The 13,637-nt window shown below is 45.6% G+C and overlaps 1 protein-coding gene across 1 annotated transcript in view; it reads right to left on the bottom strand.

Annotated features, from left to right (window-relative positions):
* Nucleotides 1-9,430, bottom strand: part of pacrg (PARK2 co-regulated) — a 90,631-nt gene extending 81,201 nt beyond the window's left edge. The window contains exon 1 of the mRNA XM_084683269.1: nt 9,182-9,430. Coding sequence (XP_084539395.1) covers nt 9,182-9,277 — 96 coding nt within the window. The 5' untranslated portion in view covers nt 9,278-9,430. The remainder of the gene's footprint in view (nt 1-9,181) is intronic.
* Nucleotides 9,431-13,637: the final 4,207 nt, after the last annotated feature.

The following is a 13,637-nucleotide window of genomic DNA, read 5'->3' as shown; positions in this document are numbered from 1 at the left end:
GGTAAACTTGACACAGGCAGGTCACTGTGGAGGAAAGAAGCAGAGGGGGGCTAAGGCTAGCTAATGCAGGCTAATTAATCTGTCCATGCTGAGAGGTAGATGGCTGGTAGATTGAGCTTGTAAGTGAAAACAAAGGACTGTTTTCTCTTAAGTGTCTAAGGCAGCCATTCCCAACCTTTTCCGCCCAGTACATCTGTTAACTTAATTTGCGTTTAGCACACATGTTTAACGGGAGCCAAACAGTTCGCTTTCATGGAAAAATTGATTTCATCGATCAAATAAGACCATCAGCGCCACAGTAAGCACACATCGTAAAGAGGTAACCTGCGCAACTACCGCGGCCAGGCCAGGTCTAGAACTTCCGGTGAAGTTAGAAACGTGAAAAATCAAAACAAAAAAATCAAAACAGGTCATGTTAACCCTTAGCTATTGCTCTCTTATTAAGAGTGCTCAAATTCAGATTCTAAATGTTCAATTCTTTGTTAATTTTTAATTCGTTAATTTTGATTGGTTTGGCGGTCCACAGGTTGGGAGTGGCTGGTCTAAGGAAAACCAGGGCTTTCTCCAGCAGAGCTGTGTTTGCCAAGCTAAATGTGGAATATAATTGTCGAGGCGTTCATTAAAGGATGACAGAGGAGAATTGCTCAGCGAGGAGCCATGATGCATGATACAGTGCATGGTTGGGAGTCTGACCTTTACATGAATTAACTGGGAGGATTCCACCCCCCACAACCCCCTCCAGTGTTCCCCTTTACAGGCACGGTCTCCACAGGGTTTCAACCCAGCCAGTCACCCAGCCAGCCAACCGGCCAACTGGCCAATGAGAAACAGACTAAATGCTGTAGGAAATGTAGCTCAATGCCCTTAAATTTGTTTGCTCAACAAATCTAGTAGGGGGGCTTGGTCTGAGCAGAAGCAACCAGCAGTGAGACACATGGAAATGAGGTCAGCCACAGTGACCTCCTGCTGGGATAATGCCTTGAATGATAGTCCAGTCTCCAGATTAACCAGTGAGAGATGAAGAGAGGGGAGGGGGAGAGGAAAGGAGAGAAGAGAGCGCATTTTTCTAATCTCTTCGCTACAACACAGGCAACTTGCCACTTCATATTCATATTTCAAACCTTAAACCAAGCATTAGCAAGGCTTGCAAAACGTTTCTGCAGAGCAACGGGGGACGGACGGACTGATGGGATCAACAAACAAACACACAAAACAAGGGGGGGCAGGCAGGAGCACAACAGACACTTTGTGACAGACTTCCCCCTTTACGCATTGACTTATTCACACTTGCAGAGCGGCAGGCAAGCGCCACGGAAAGTCACCTGCTTGCTGTGGAGGTTGCTCAGTCCTCCCTCCCCCCAAACCTGCATCCTCTCCCCTTCCTCTCCCCATCCCCTCCCCTCCCCTTCCCCTCCCCTCGGTGTTGCAGAGCTTGCAGAGGTTGCGACAGTGAAACAGGTGTCTCAGCTATATTCTCCAGCACAGCATTCATACAGGGCCTTCTGTGCCTCCTCCTCCATCTCTGCTGACAGGCATCAATCACACGGTCAGAATTAGCGGCGTCAGCCTCCCCCCGGCGGCCCCAATTTCACCGCCACTCAACAGCTCAACGCCCCAGCAACCACAACGCTGGAAATCCCTCGGCTAGGATTCTTATGGCAGTGAAACTCGCTCCTAAGAAAAACACTGGTGCCCATATTGTACATGTCAGCTAATCCACAAAACAGACTAGGCCCATTGCAAATAACTTGTATGCAATTTTTGTTCTACATAAACCTGCAAACATCTGACGTCAGGCTTTTAGGTACAGTCAAATGGGAACTGGATCGCCTTGGGGAAAGAATAGTACAGTATTGCCTACTATCACAGAGCACACAGGCAGGTGGACCTGGCACAACACAGCCAGAAACATACAACCCCATGCAGTGACACAGACAGCCTACGAGACAGAAAGACAGACAGACTGACACCGACAGCTCGACAAATGAAGTTATATTTTCGACAGAAGCAAGCTGTTGAGTCAGGGGGAGAGGTAACAGCGAGTTGAGCACCTGTCACAGAGCTGAACCATTTAAGAGGAATCAAAGGGAGAGAGAGGGGGCCTTCAAAGCCCTGGCAGACATCGTCTGGGGCCCGACGAGCCCCTGTGTGCTTGGGGAACAGGGGCCAAAAGGTTGTATTGCTTCCCCTCCGTCTCTCCCTTTGTTCTTCTCTAGTCTTAGTGGAGAGAGGGAGAGGGAGAGAGCGAGAGAGGAAGAGGTCGGCCTGCTCCTGCCGTGCTCTGATCAAACCCCTCGTTAGTGGAATGTGTTTGGTGTTTCCCAGCCCACGGTGAGAGTAATGAGTTAGACACTGAGACAGAGCGGAGCTGACAGGGATCTGATCGACAGTGCCTCTGCAACTCCTGCTGCCTTCCTGATCCCTGCCTCCGTCTACCTCCACGGCCTCTCTCTGCCTCTACCTCCCTGCCTCCTCAAAAGGGGAGCCACTCCAGCATCTCCACCCCCTTCCTCTGCCTCTTCTCTCAACCTCTCTATACATCCAGACCTCTCTCTAAATCTCGGCTTTTCTCTCTCCAGATATCTGCCTCTCTCTCTCTTTCTCTCTCTCCAGCCTCGTTGTCTGCCTGCCTTCCAGGCTGTGCTTGCCTCCAGCGTACCTTTGACTTGGAGCACTTTGACTGGGTTGGATGTCAGGCAGGCAGCTTGAGAGCACAATCCCAGAGGAGTGCACATAACCTAACCTTGTATCAAACACTGAGTAGACTACACGTGGACTGCAACATTGAATAACTCTGTTGGGACTAGTCTATGCCTTTAGTGATAAGGATTGAGGATGCAATGACATACCAGAACTACAGAAGAAAGACTAACTCCACAGTAAGATGACAATGATAAGAACAACCCCATGTTGTATTTAAGTCACATTTGGAGTTGACAATAGTTCTAACCATTTCAGGTAGGCCAAAATGCAATCTAACAAAACTCTAAAGGTCAAACCATTACTGTTACTTTGGTGAATTGAAAAGATTTATTTAGTTGAGGAACAAAGCGGCTGCTGTTTGCTGCTTTGTATTGAGACAGCAGTGTTTGTCCGATATATTGATTTTCTCCCTGGGGTTTCCATTATGTTGATGTATGCAGTTTGTGATCTGACACACATGGTCGGAGGGGGAGCGCATGACGCATGCCTTACACCCCTCAGATTATACTGCTGAGCTGGGCGGGTCTCCTCTGGCAAGGACACATTGAGCCTGACAGGGGGGTCGGTAATGGAGGAGGGTTAGGGCGGTTGGGCTGCCTTGTATTTTCATAGATGTTCCCAAACCATTCAGAACCTTGGAAGTACGCAAACTTCACATCGTTGAGGCGAGATGGAGGCCCGCTACAATGGCTAGCCTCGCCGATTTTCTTTGTGCTGTCTTGCATCACTGAGAGACCGAAATGAGAGTACAATTTGCCGTCTCTGGTAAGATACAGAAAGAACAGGCTTCGGCCTTGTCCAGATAAAAGGTTAGAAGGTATTGATGTTCTTGCCAGCAGCAGCAACCCTACAGGTCTAAATAAGTGGTGTTATCATGAGTGCTGGGCACAAGGCTTATCGATCCCCTCTCACTGACCAGCATCGACAAAGAGATATCCATCATTGCCAATCATGTCTCCATAAGGTGCAGCTCCAGAATACTAATGGCCCCATATCTTCTGCTCTTATTGCTGGGGCTGATGTTCAACAACAGTCCTGTTACTTGGGGCTGAATGTGGCAGTTTAATGTTTTGTCACAGGTAGACCTGAAACAGCCTAGGCCCAGGATCACTGGATTGCTGATTGATTTGTAGCAATGTAAACAACACCTGGCCAGTCAGGACGTGGCTGGGGGCCCAAGCTTGTGGGAGAGAGATCACAACACACCAGGGCTCTTATCAACTAGGCTACTTGATTGAACAGACCTTGGTGCACAATTACAGTGCAATCATCATTAGCCAGAGTTTTAGTGCATCAAGGGCAGAAGTTGCCATGTTAACTGAGCCACTCAACCCAGTGTCTCACACTGCTTAGAGCACTGCCTCAAGGACAAACCGTTGTTAGGGACTCCACCAACCAGCCATCTTAACCAAGCCATTGTCATTGCAGAAATGGAAAGAAACACATCCATCCAATAAATGGCTGGGAAGTGTTTTTGTGTGATAGGGTGAGTGTATTATGTAGCAGCTAACCTGGCTTTGCAGAGAGAATGGGATGCTGTTTATAGGGTGTCCTCTGTGTTTGCCTTATGAGCTAATTAACTCCCCGAGAAGAAATTGAGTTTTGCTCGAGCAATAAACGGTCCTTTCCATTAAAGCATCTAATTAGAATTCAAGCAGGTTTTCAAGGAGGATGTCACAAACTGGGGGCCATCGTAATTGTAAAGCCGAACTTGGGGAAAACAAACACAATAGCCCTGACTGTAGCTAGTCTCATAAGGTCATGATAGAATGCCACTGCAAACATTCCCTGCATACACCTGCAGAGCTCAGCCAGATGGAGTTTTGGAGCTCCAGGGAGAGAAAGGTCACAGCAATTTCAGCAATCACATACTTCACACGCCAAGCTATCTATTCATCTTTAAACACCCATTTTATGCGAGAGAAGCATTGCTGATTAACATCATTAGAGCTGAGTCGCAGTGAGGAATCTATCAGCAGTTTGGTCGAGTGGGGGGGTTTGCATTGTGCATAGCCTACAGGAAATAACTTGTAGTGTTACAAAGTTACAAATTCAACTTTGAGAGGAACAACCTCAAATATTTCGTACGTTTTGGCAAAACATGTTGGCATCAACCAGTGTCAAGCCAAGGTCTTGTGATTGATCAGGAGAGCAGGTGTGTTAAGAGGATGCAGGTCTCTGTGAGTGATTGCCAATAACACGTTAGTTACTATGACCCAGTTCTCCTTACAACATGACAGGCGCTTACCAGAATGGATTACACACATCTTCAGTGTTAATAAGGCTGTGGGGAGTTTGACGATAGAAGAGAAACAAGACAAAGGGAGAGGAAGAGGGGGAGCGAAAAGGGGAGAAAGAGACAGGGGAGAGAGAGAAAACGGGATGAAGGTGTCAGCCATCGCTCCATAGGGAGGCTCGGGGAACGTCAGCTATGCGTGGCGGCGGTGCGGCAATGTGCAGGTGCCAGAGGGGATGATGGATGGAGCCCACGGGGGCAGGCGGCGAGGAGACAGGACGGGATGGAACAGGACGGGGGCTCCGAATAAGGAGGAGCATGACACCCAACCATGGGGGCACTTGCTGTGATACCCTGGCTCTACCTGACTGAACCCCCCCTCCACACACCCCATCCAGCATCGCCCAGCCCCACACACAATCACGCCTGTTATTTATGACCTCGAGCAAATGATGAGCTCACGTGTCAGGGAAATGGCTTGGGAGCGACAAGAGGGAGATAGACAGGAGAGGGAAAGACAGGGAGAACAACAGAGAGAGAGAGAGAGAGAGAGAGAGAGAGAGAGAGAGAGACATTAGAGCTGATAAGATGCCTGCATAAGTGAGTAATGATGATCTGGGGGGAAGGATGAGAGATGGAGGTCATATAGAAAACTGTCTTCGTCAACCTGTATACCCTGAAAGGAGAGGTAACACACTAGCTATCATAGTCCTGCAGCTCTACTTTTAGTGGCTAAAGTTACAGTAAATGCTAATCCCTGAGGCCAGGTTGTTACAAAACAACAAACAAAAAAGAATAGGGGTTTAGGTGTTAAGACTTCATGTAGGACCACCGGCTAATAGCCGACATGGATACTAGGGCTTCTTGTAGAAATGGTGAGTGAGGAAGGCTTTCTTATGTGTTTAAGGCACCTGGTTTGTTCACGGCATTCAGCCAGAGAGAGACGGGGGCATGGAAGACTCTGACCCCCCTTATCCTGCAGTGTCAGTCGAGTGTCTTGACAGTAGAGAACGGTGACGCCCCCATATCTGCTGTTGTCATCATAAGTAGACAGCCACGACTTTCCAGTTGATCACTTAATTCTCTTAAGTGCTGCGTGGATACAAGGCAATAACCTTTTGGCTGGGAGAAGGGAGTAAGTTAAATAGTTTGGATCAAAACTTCCCGAGCTGTAAAATTGAGATGCATGTGAAGAGCTGCAGTGAAGACACGGAATGTGAGAGGAATGCTGACACATGTAGATATCAGGCCTAGTCTATACATCTGACTTCCTGGGCCAGTCAATGCTGGTTAGTCCCTCTACTTCAACAGACTACATTACATGTTGATATCAATTTGGCAAGAATTTTACAGGCTACAACAAATAGTATTGCAGGGTTTTTCCTGCATCGAAGGCTAAGGCGGCCGCCTAAGGCTTTTCTCACACTGCCTAAGCTGTCAAGCAGAAATAGTGCAAAAAAAAAACTGAAAATCCCCGTAACTGTAATTCCTGCATCCCACAAGCCCGCGGCGCTAGTTACGCAGAATCTGTGGAAGACGAAGAAGACCAACCTAGGTACGCTCAGAGCCATAAGAGAAATCACCTGCCTGAACTGTAGTCTGGAAATACGGACAAAACGGACACATCAATCGAAGGCATTCAGGAAACTGTTTAACGCCACAACAACAACAATTAAAACAGACAAATCATGTACAAGAGAAAACTATAAATGACTTCTTACTTCACATAACGAGCCCGACACAAGCAAGGTGAACACGTTTCAAAAGTGCAAATGAAATGCCATAAAAATATATAGACGGTATATATATAACGGTAAACTGCATTTAAAAATTAGGGGATGGGAGTGGTGTTACCCACCACTTAAGCCTATTTTTGAACCAGGAAAAAACCTGTACCGTACCAAAGAAATCATGTTACGAGTAAACTGTTAACTGAGGGCAAACCGATCTTTATTTTTGTAATCATCCTTCAACATCTGTACACTGAAGTAGAGAAAATAAATAGTTTTATCACAACACCAATTCCCCATGGAATTAGATAAGGCCTAGCCTATGCCAATTTCTTACAAGCCACCTGTGCATGTCGCAACTCCCCATAGCTTGGAAGGGAATTTTGGTAAAGAAAAGCCTGCTGTTGTCGCTAAAGCAGTAGTTAGAGAATAAAGGCATAGGAGATAAAGCCAGGAGAAGTAGTTGAATACCAAGCCATCTATGGTTGAGATTCAGGACAAACAAGGCCATTCAGTTTCAGCCTTCAACAAGACCGCCATGCTTTTGCACAATGGTACTGTAACAAAGCTATTGTACTGTAGCTTCCTGACAACTAACAAGCCAGAACAATAGTATAATTCATCAGACACCAGTCTTGTTTATGTACTTCAACCTCATGTTTGCCTAGTCCCCTCCTTTCAATTTGTTCCTCAGAAAGGCTGTGCACATCTACGCCTATTGTTTGTCAAACCTTGGGTGTTAAAGATCTAGCATACAAAAAACACACTTGGTATTTGTTTAACAATGAGTCTTTAAAATACATGTACACTGAACATTTAACAAAATAAGCTAATTACATTGAGTCAAGGCTTTCTGTGTAGGCTAAAAGAATAAGACGGAGCCTTTCTTGAGTTTGCACCCTTGCACAGATGCAAAGCAGAGGTGATTCAAAAGCTATGGGGAGACTTACACTTGTGCCAAGGCCGCTTTAAAAGGAATTAATTTGCAATATTTGCCATGTAAATATACCTCTGCCTTCACTCAAAGGTGAGTATCATAGAGACCCTGAACTACGGGTTATTTCCATCTCACACACACCTCAACGGCACCAGAGTCTGCATGAATATGCTGGTGCAGTCTTCGGCTTAGCTTCTCACGATGTCATGCATGCAACAATCATTACAAACTATTGATTTGCAATGACCCATATGTGAAACTATGAATTATGTTTGCAAGATTAGTAGCAAAACCAATGATGAGCAGCATGTCTTGGCCTAAGCCACAAAGGCTTTATAAACAGTAAGTTAGTAGTAGTAGGATCATGTCCAAATCCAAGTCTGCGTTTTTCAGCAACCCTAAAGAATGGGCTGTTTGTCAACATTTCTCACCATAACCTACTTCCTGGCACCAGATATGGGCTTACTTGACCAATCAATATGAGCCATCAATTAGGACTGATGGGCTCTGATATCTAATACTCTCTCCTAATCCATCTTCATTTGCTCATAATGGACAGGAGTTGTCTGGCTTGGTCTCGTTCAGTCTCATCGGGGAGACTTTTAAAATGACTCATTCACTAACTTATCTCCAAGTCATTACATGTAGGGGAATGGGGACAATGGCTGGGACCTATTTCCCTGTATCTGGTCTCGGATAAAGATGGAGAAGTTAAGAACACCACAAGCCGCAGCCCTGCTGGCAGACACAGTGAGGCTAATAACGGCTTCTTTTCCATTGATATAGAAAAACGACTGGATGGATAAATAAATAAGGCTGGCGTGTGAAGAGTTGCCATGGGGATGTCAATGAGCTGAAGTCTCTGCCCTGCATCCAAAGAGACAGCCTGTCCCATAGGAGCTCTGCTTCACCTTTGTTGTGCATTTTCTGCCCCTGAAAGTAACTATCCAAGAAGGGACCTTTGCAGTGCATAAGGCTACACCTATGCATTCAAACACAGTTTATGTATGGCCTTAAAAAGGTGACTGCAGCTTTCTTTGAAATGAAATACAAAATGAAAAAAGGGATAAAGCCATCCCATTATCTCCTGTATCCTTCTACTTCTCGGACCTCTCGGTATGGATCAGATTAAGGATGCTGATTGATAATCATTTAGGGTACTGCATAAGGCTACTGTGGGATCCCTATCACTTTTTTTCTTAAAAACCAAACATTTGTGACAAGCTATTGTTGTAAATTATAGGTTTTTGCTGTAGTAGACTGACTGACTTTTAATATTTGTAGTGAGCTAGCGTTAATGTTATCTTCTTCTACTCTGAAAGCTATTATTACTAGTAAGCGGGTGTTGTGAAGCCAGGGCTCGCTCACGCAAACGAACTGCCAGCTGATTGTGGCAGTGTTGGCAACCGGTGAATCAATTTTAATTAAAAGGAATACATGTTAAATAACAGTAAGGAGGGAAATAGAAGTCTAAACCTGATGGGGATGATGGTGTCACATGTAAACACAAATTGCAAGGCAAAAGTAACTAACTTAAAAGGCTATCCAATTGACATGATGTCGACTGAAACGTACCACTGAGTTCTTCATCGTTGATTTCACTGTAAATCCTTCGGTTATCAACCCCATTCTGTCCTTGGAAATATCTAAGGCTCTCATATTTGTGCACATGAGAAAGTCAGTAATGTTACGAATAAAACCTGAAACGTTTAGCAACTATATGTGTCACTTTTACCGAGTAACATTTGCCAGGTAGCTGGCTAACGCTACAGTTGTTTCTGTTTGGGTTGCTAAGGAACTTTCTGAAGACGCTTTCAGTTGCTATGCGCAGTGTGTCTCTTGTTACCATAGAAGCCCCACAATGTCACGTGCTCCCTCATCCCCCTCGAGCAATATATTGAGATAACTACACACCTAAACTACACAATCAACAACATTTTCATCACACAGGGTTGACGCCTGTTAGACATAATTAATACATTAGTCCTACATGGTTAGAAATTGCATTTGCATGCTCCACTTCAAGCTGGGGACAAAGGACAAATCAGTTAAAACTCAGACTAGGCTGCAGCGGACCTCCACCCTAAATGCTTAATGATACCTTGTGTGGCAGCTTGAAACCTTGACTCCAAAAGCTGGTTAGGGAGAGCTAGCCTGGACATTGAATCATTCCAATTTAGGGATGTGGCACTTTTAATCTCCAATGTCCTTTTGTCTCTGGGGACTTTCTGCAGGAGCTGGGCAACTGTTATTAATCTTCACTGCACAGGCAATTTCTCTAAAAGCCCCTATTTGTTTTTTATGGCTCCATTGAGAGCGGATGGTAGCGGTGGAGGAGAAGACTGTAAACAAGGTATGCAGTGAAGGCGAGTTATGTCCCTGTCAGCAGTGGTCGCTGGCCCTCTCTCCCCACCAGAGGATTAAAAAGAGGAAGAGGAGTTTTCAAAAAAGCAAAGTGGGGCGTCAGCATGAATTCAGCCAAACTGAGAAATGGGCGCTCAAATGGAATGGTGTGATCGTTAGAGGGAGAGAGGGAAAAAAGAATCTAGTCTTGGCAAACTGCATTTTGGGGGAAGATGCTGATACATACAGTACAGTAGAAAGGCAGGCATTGAAAAATATTTTTAAATACCATGCACGTGTGCATCTTTTGGCATATATGCTATGTATCACCTGTAGGTCAAGTTCACTTGCCTAGTTTATTCAAGGCTGCTGCAAGGACACAACATACATAAGATAAGCCTAGTATAATACATCATGATATCGTTTTTTGGACTAACGATCAGCTGTGTGTGTGTATGTGGGGTGCATGTCTATGCTTTTCATTTGAATATTTCAGAGAAGTTTAACACTAAAAAGATGATAGGAACACACTGCCGCTGTCCCTGCTACATCTACCAACAGCAGGAAATGTAGCTATAACTGCGGCAGAGCACAGCCTTAATGAATAGTCCATGTGTTTCTCCTCAGCATCTCTCCATCTCCATTGTTGTGTCTCTGGTTTGATCTCCAGCTCATTTGCTCGGCCACCTCTGTGGCCCGACAGACTCCGCTCTGAAGGAGACTGGCAATTATGACATCATTAAAGCAGAATACCTGGAAGCCCACGGACACCCAAGATAATCTCAGTAGGGAATGGTGGAGACAGCCACACATGGCTGCCAATTACACTGCACCAAAACTTCCATTAGGGTCAGCCATTAGGCTGTCAGGCAGCTCCAGGGTGCTGTAGCTACATCAGTTAGTGAATGTCACAAGGTGACAGGACCTCGCTAAGCAGGTGACCTGGTGTTGATTATCCAAAATAACAAAGAAACAAGAAATATGTGAGTCATACATGTGGGATTGTGTGTGGGTGTGCACGTGCATGTGCCTTAGCAGAGCATAGAAGTGGAAAGAAAAAGCTGTAATGATTGATAAAAGTCATTAGAGTACAAGTTCTGGATACTGACCTATCCTCCTACATGCTGTCATGTCTAAGACAAACCAGCAGAGTTGAATCTCTGTGTCCACCAGCTCAGTAATAAAGGTTAGGATAGACTCCTTCTCCCTGAGGGATTGATACAACCACTGCACGCTTCTTTCTCCAAGCAACGAGTTGGCTGGGGATACTTGATATGGGTCTGGAGTCGTGATGCTCGCCCCTGAGAAGCCACAATGTATTGATCCTCATGAATTATAGAGGTGGTGGTTTAAGGCCAACTGATGTTGGAGGGCTGGGTTACAGTACTGACCAGAGAATATCCCCACTGGTGTAAAGCACCAATGCTTTGATCGTATCTTTCCACATTCAATATGTAGAAGAGGTCAATAATACATTTAGTTTGTTGCTTTCGGTAAATGTTTGTTTTTGTACACTGTTTGAAATGTATCCCTGCTCTAGTTAGCTCTCTGTGTGTTACCGATGTAGGCTGTTTTCACAAGCACAATATAACCACTCCGATGGAAAATACATCTCATCACATTGTACCTGCAGCTCTGAAGAGTTTAATCTCACATGTACCTCTTCACAGACACATCCACGACGCTGTCCTGCAGAAATAGATCACAGCTCTAGTTCTGTCTCCGTGGTCTCATTGACCTCTCCCTGGCGCCTTGCTCCTCACGGTGACCTGGGTGTGGTTCTGTCAGTCAGCCGTCCTGTCATCACCCCGCTCCTCCATGGTGTCAGCTTCCCGCGCACCCCAAGGTCAGCCTCACGCAATCTGGAAACTGTGAACGCTCACACCAGCTGCCCAGGGATTCGTCTCAGAGTGGCCACTGATACTCTCCTAATAGAACAACTCCCCCCCCCCCCCCACACACACACACATCCTGTCTCTGTTAGTCTTTCTCAGTCAAAATGTCTCTTATTTCTGTGCGTCTTACTGTCTCTTTGTCTCTCTCTTTTTTGGTCACACTACGTCTCTGTGGCTTACTATCTTCCTCTCTTCTTTCTTGCCCTGTCTGCTCCCCTGCCTCGCTGTCGGGTTCACCTTCTCTGTCACTCCCTCCCTTTTCTCATTCTGTTTACCTACCTATCCCTCTCCATCCGTTTCCCTTATATTCACATTCACACAAGATCCCCACAGTCACAAACTCTCGATGGCAGGGCAAATGCAATTTGCTTTCACTCCAGAAAAAACAGCATGCCTCTCATTCACTAGACAGATGCTAGCGTCATTTCAGCTAGGAACATTCAGATGAAAAGAGACAGGCATTTATAAAGCCTATATATTTCAAAGCAAATCTCCCTAAGTAAAGATGATACAGAGGAGCCAATCACACACAGCCAGATGGGGGTCGAGAAGAGAGAGAGTGGAGGGAGGTGGAGGGAACAGGGAAGAGAGAGGCCCACAAAACATCTGCCTCTCCTTTCCCAGGGCAGGAGGCTAAGGTACCCCCCCACTCCCCCGCCCCCAGGTTTCCCCGACACCTTGCCACGGTTAATTGCTCTGGTTGTGGGCTGTTTTGGTATGCGTCCTCGGCACTAGGAACAGATGGCGTTTAAGTAAAATATTATTAACACCTCCCTGAATTCAGAAATGCGCAGTATAGGACCCAGGCACGCAGGTTAAACATTGATTTCCATAATTAAATCAAAAAGCGTATACAAATTGGGACGAGCTTCCTACACACCAGAGATGTTTTTGTATTTATTATCCGTCTAACATTTGTCTTTGATTTCTCTCCCTCCTATTTTGTGTTGTTCTTTGATGGCTAGCTATAATATTCATGGCCTGTTGTTTGGAATTAATGACTAAGAAGATTAAGATCGTCTTTGCGAGACAACCCTGGACCTAATAAAGTTAGTTATTTTTGGAAACTTGTTTATAGAAATTGTATAATTGTTTTGTGTTTTAAAAGGACTTTTAAAGGACTGTAGTTTATGTTCAAATGGCAAACCTTTTTACCTGTATTGTTTTCAGAGTAGCAAATGCCATTAGTCTACAGAATAATCCTATTATTTTACATAATAATTTACCTTCAGCAGACAAGAAATAATCATGGCAAAAATGAAATATGACTCCAGACCTACAAAGTAAGCCCTGCATATTGGAGAATGTGCACTCAGTGATACTGGATATGCTTTGAAAAGCTTTGAAATATATATGACAGCCCATCTGAGAGAAGCTGCAAATGCACTTTGCTGCTGGGTGGTAGGGAAGTGTGAGAGAGAGGGATGACGGAGGGCGAGTGAAAGGCATTACAGAAGAGTGTGTGGGTCATAGGGAAGAGGAGAGAATAAAAGCAAGATCGCACAGTAACATGGTGGAGGAGTTGAGTGTTCCTTTGATGACAGCAACAGGGAGGGGGGGGGGAGGTGTGTGTGTGTCTGCATGCTTGCGTGATGGCGTACTTGCTCGTGTGTGTCTGTGTGTGTGTGTGTCAGAAAAGGATTTAAATAGAGAGAAAGAAAGACTGAGAGAGATAGAGAGGGAGAGAGAGAGCCCCCCCCCCCCCCCGTGTGCACCCCTCCATGCCCCCACTTCCTCGCCCCTGCTCCTGAGCAGATCACTGACCTGCCGCCCTGCTCAGGTCCCTGCAGATC

This window comes from Hypomesus nipponensis, chromosome 3 (genome assembly GCF_054491055.1).
Source record: "Hypomesus nipponensis isolate SF chromosome 3, ASM5449105v1, whole genome shotgun sequence".
Taxonomy (NCBI): Eukaryota; Metazoa; Chordata; class Actinopteri; order Osmeriformes; family Osmeridae; genus Hypomesus; species Hypomesus nipponensis.
This window is presented reverse-complemented; position numbering and strand designations above follow the sequence as displayed.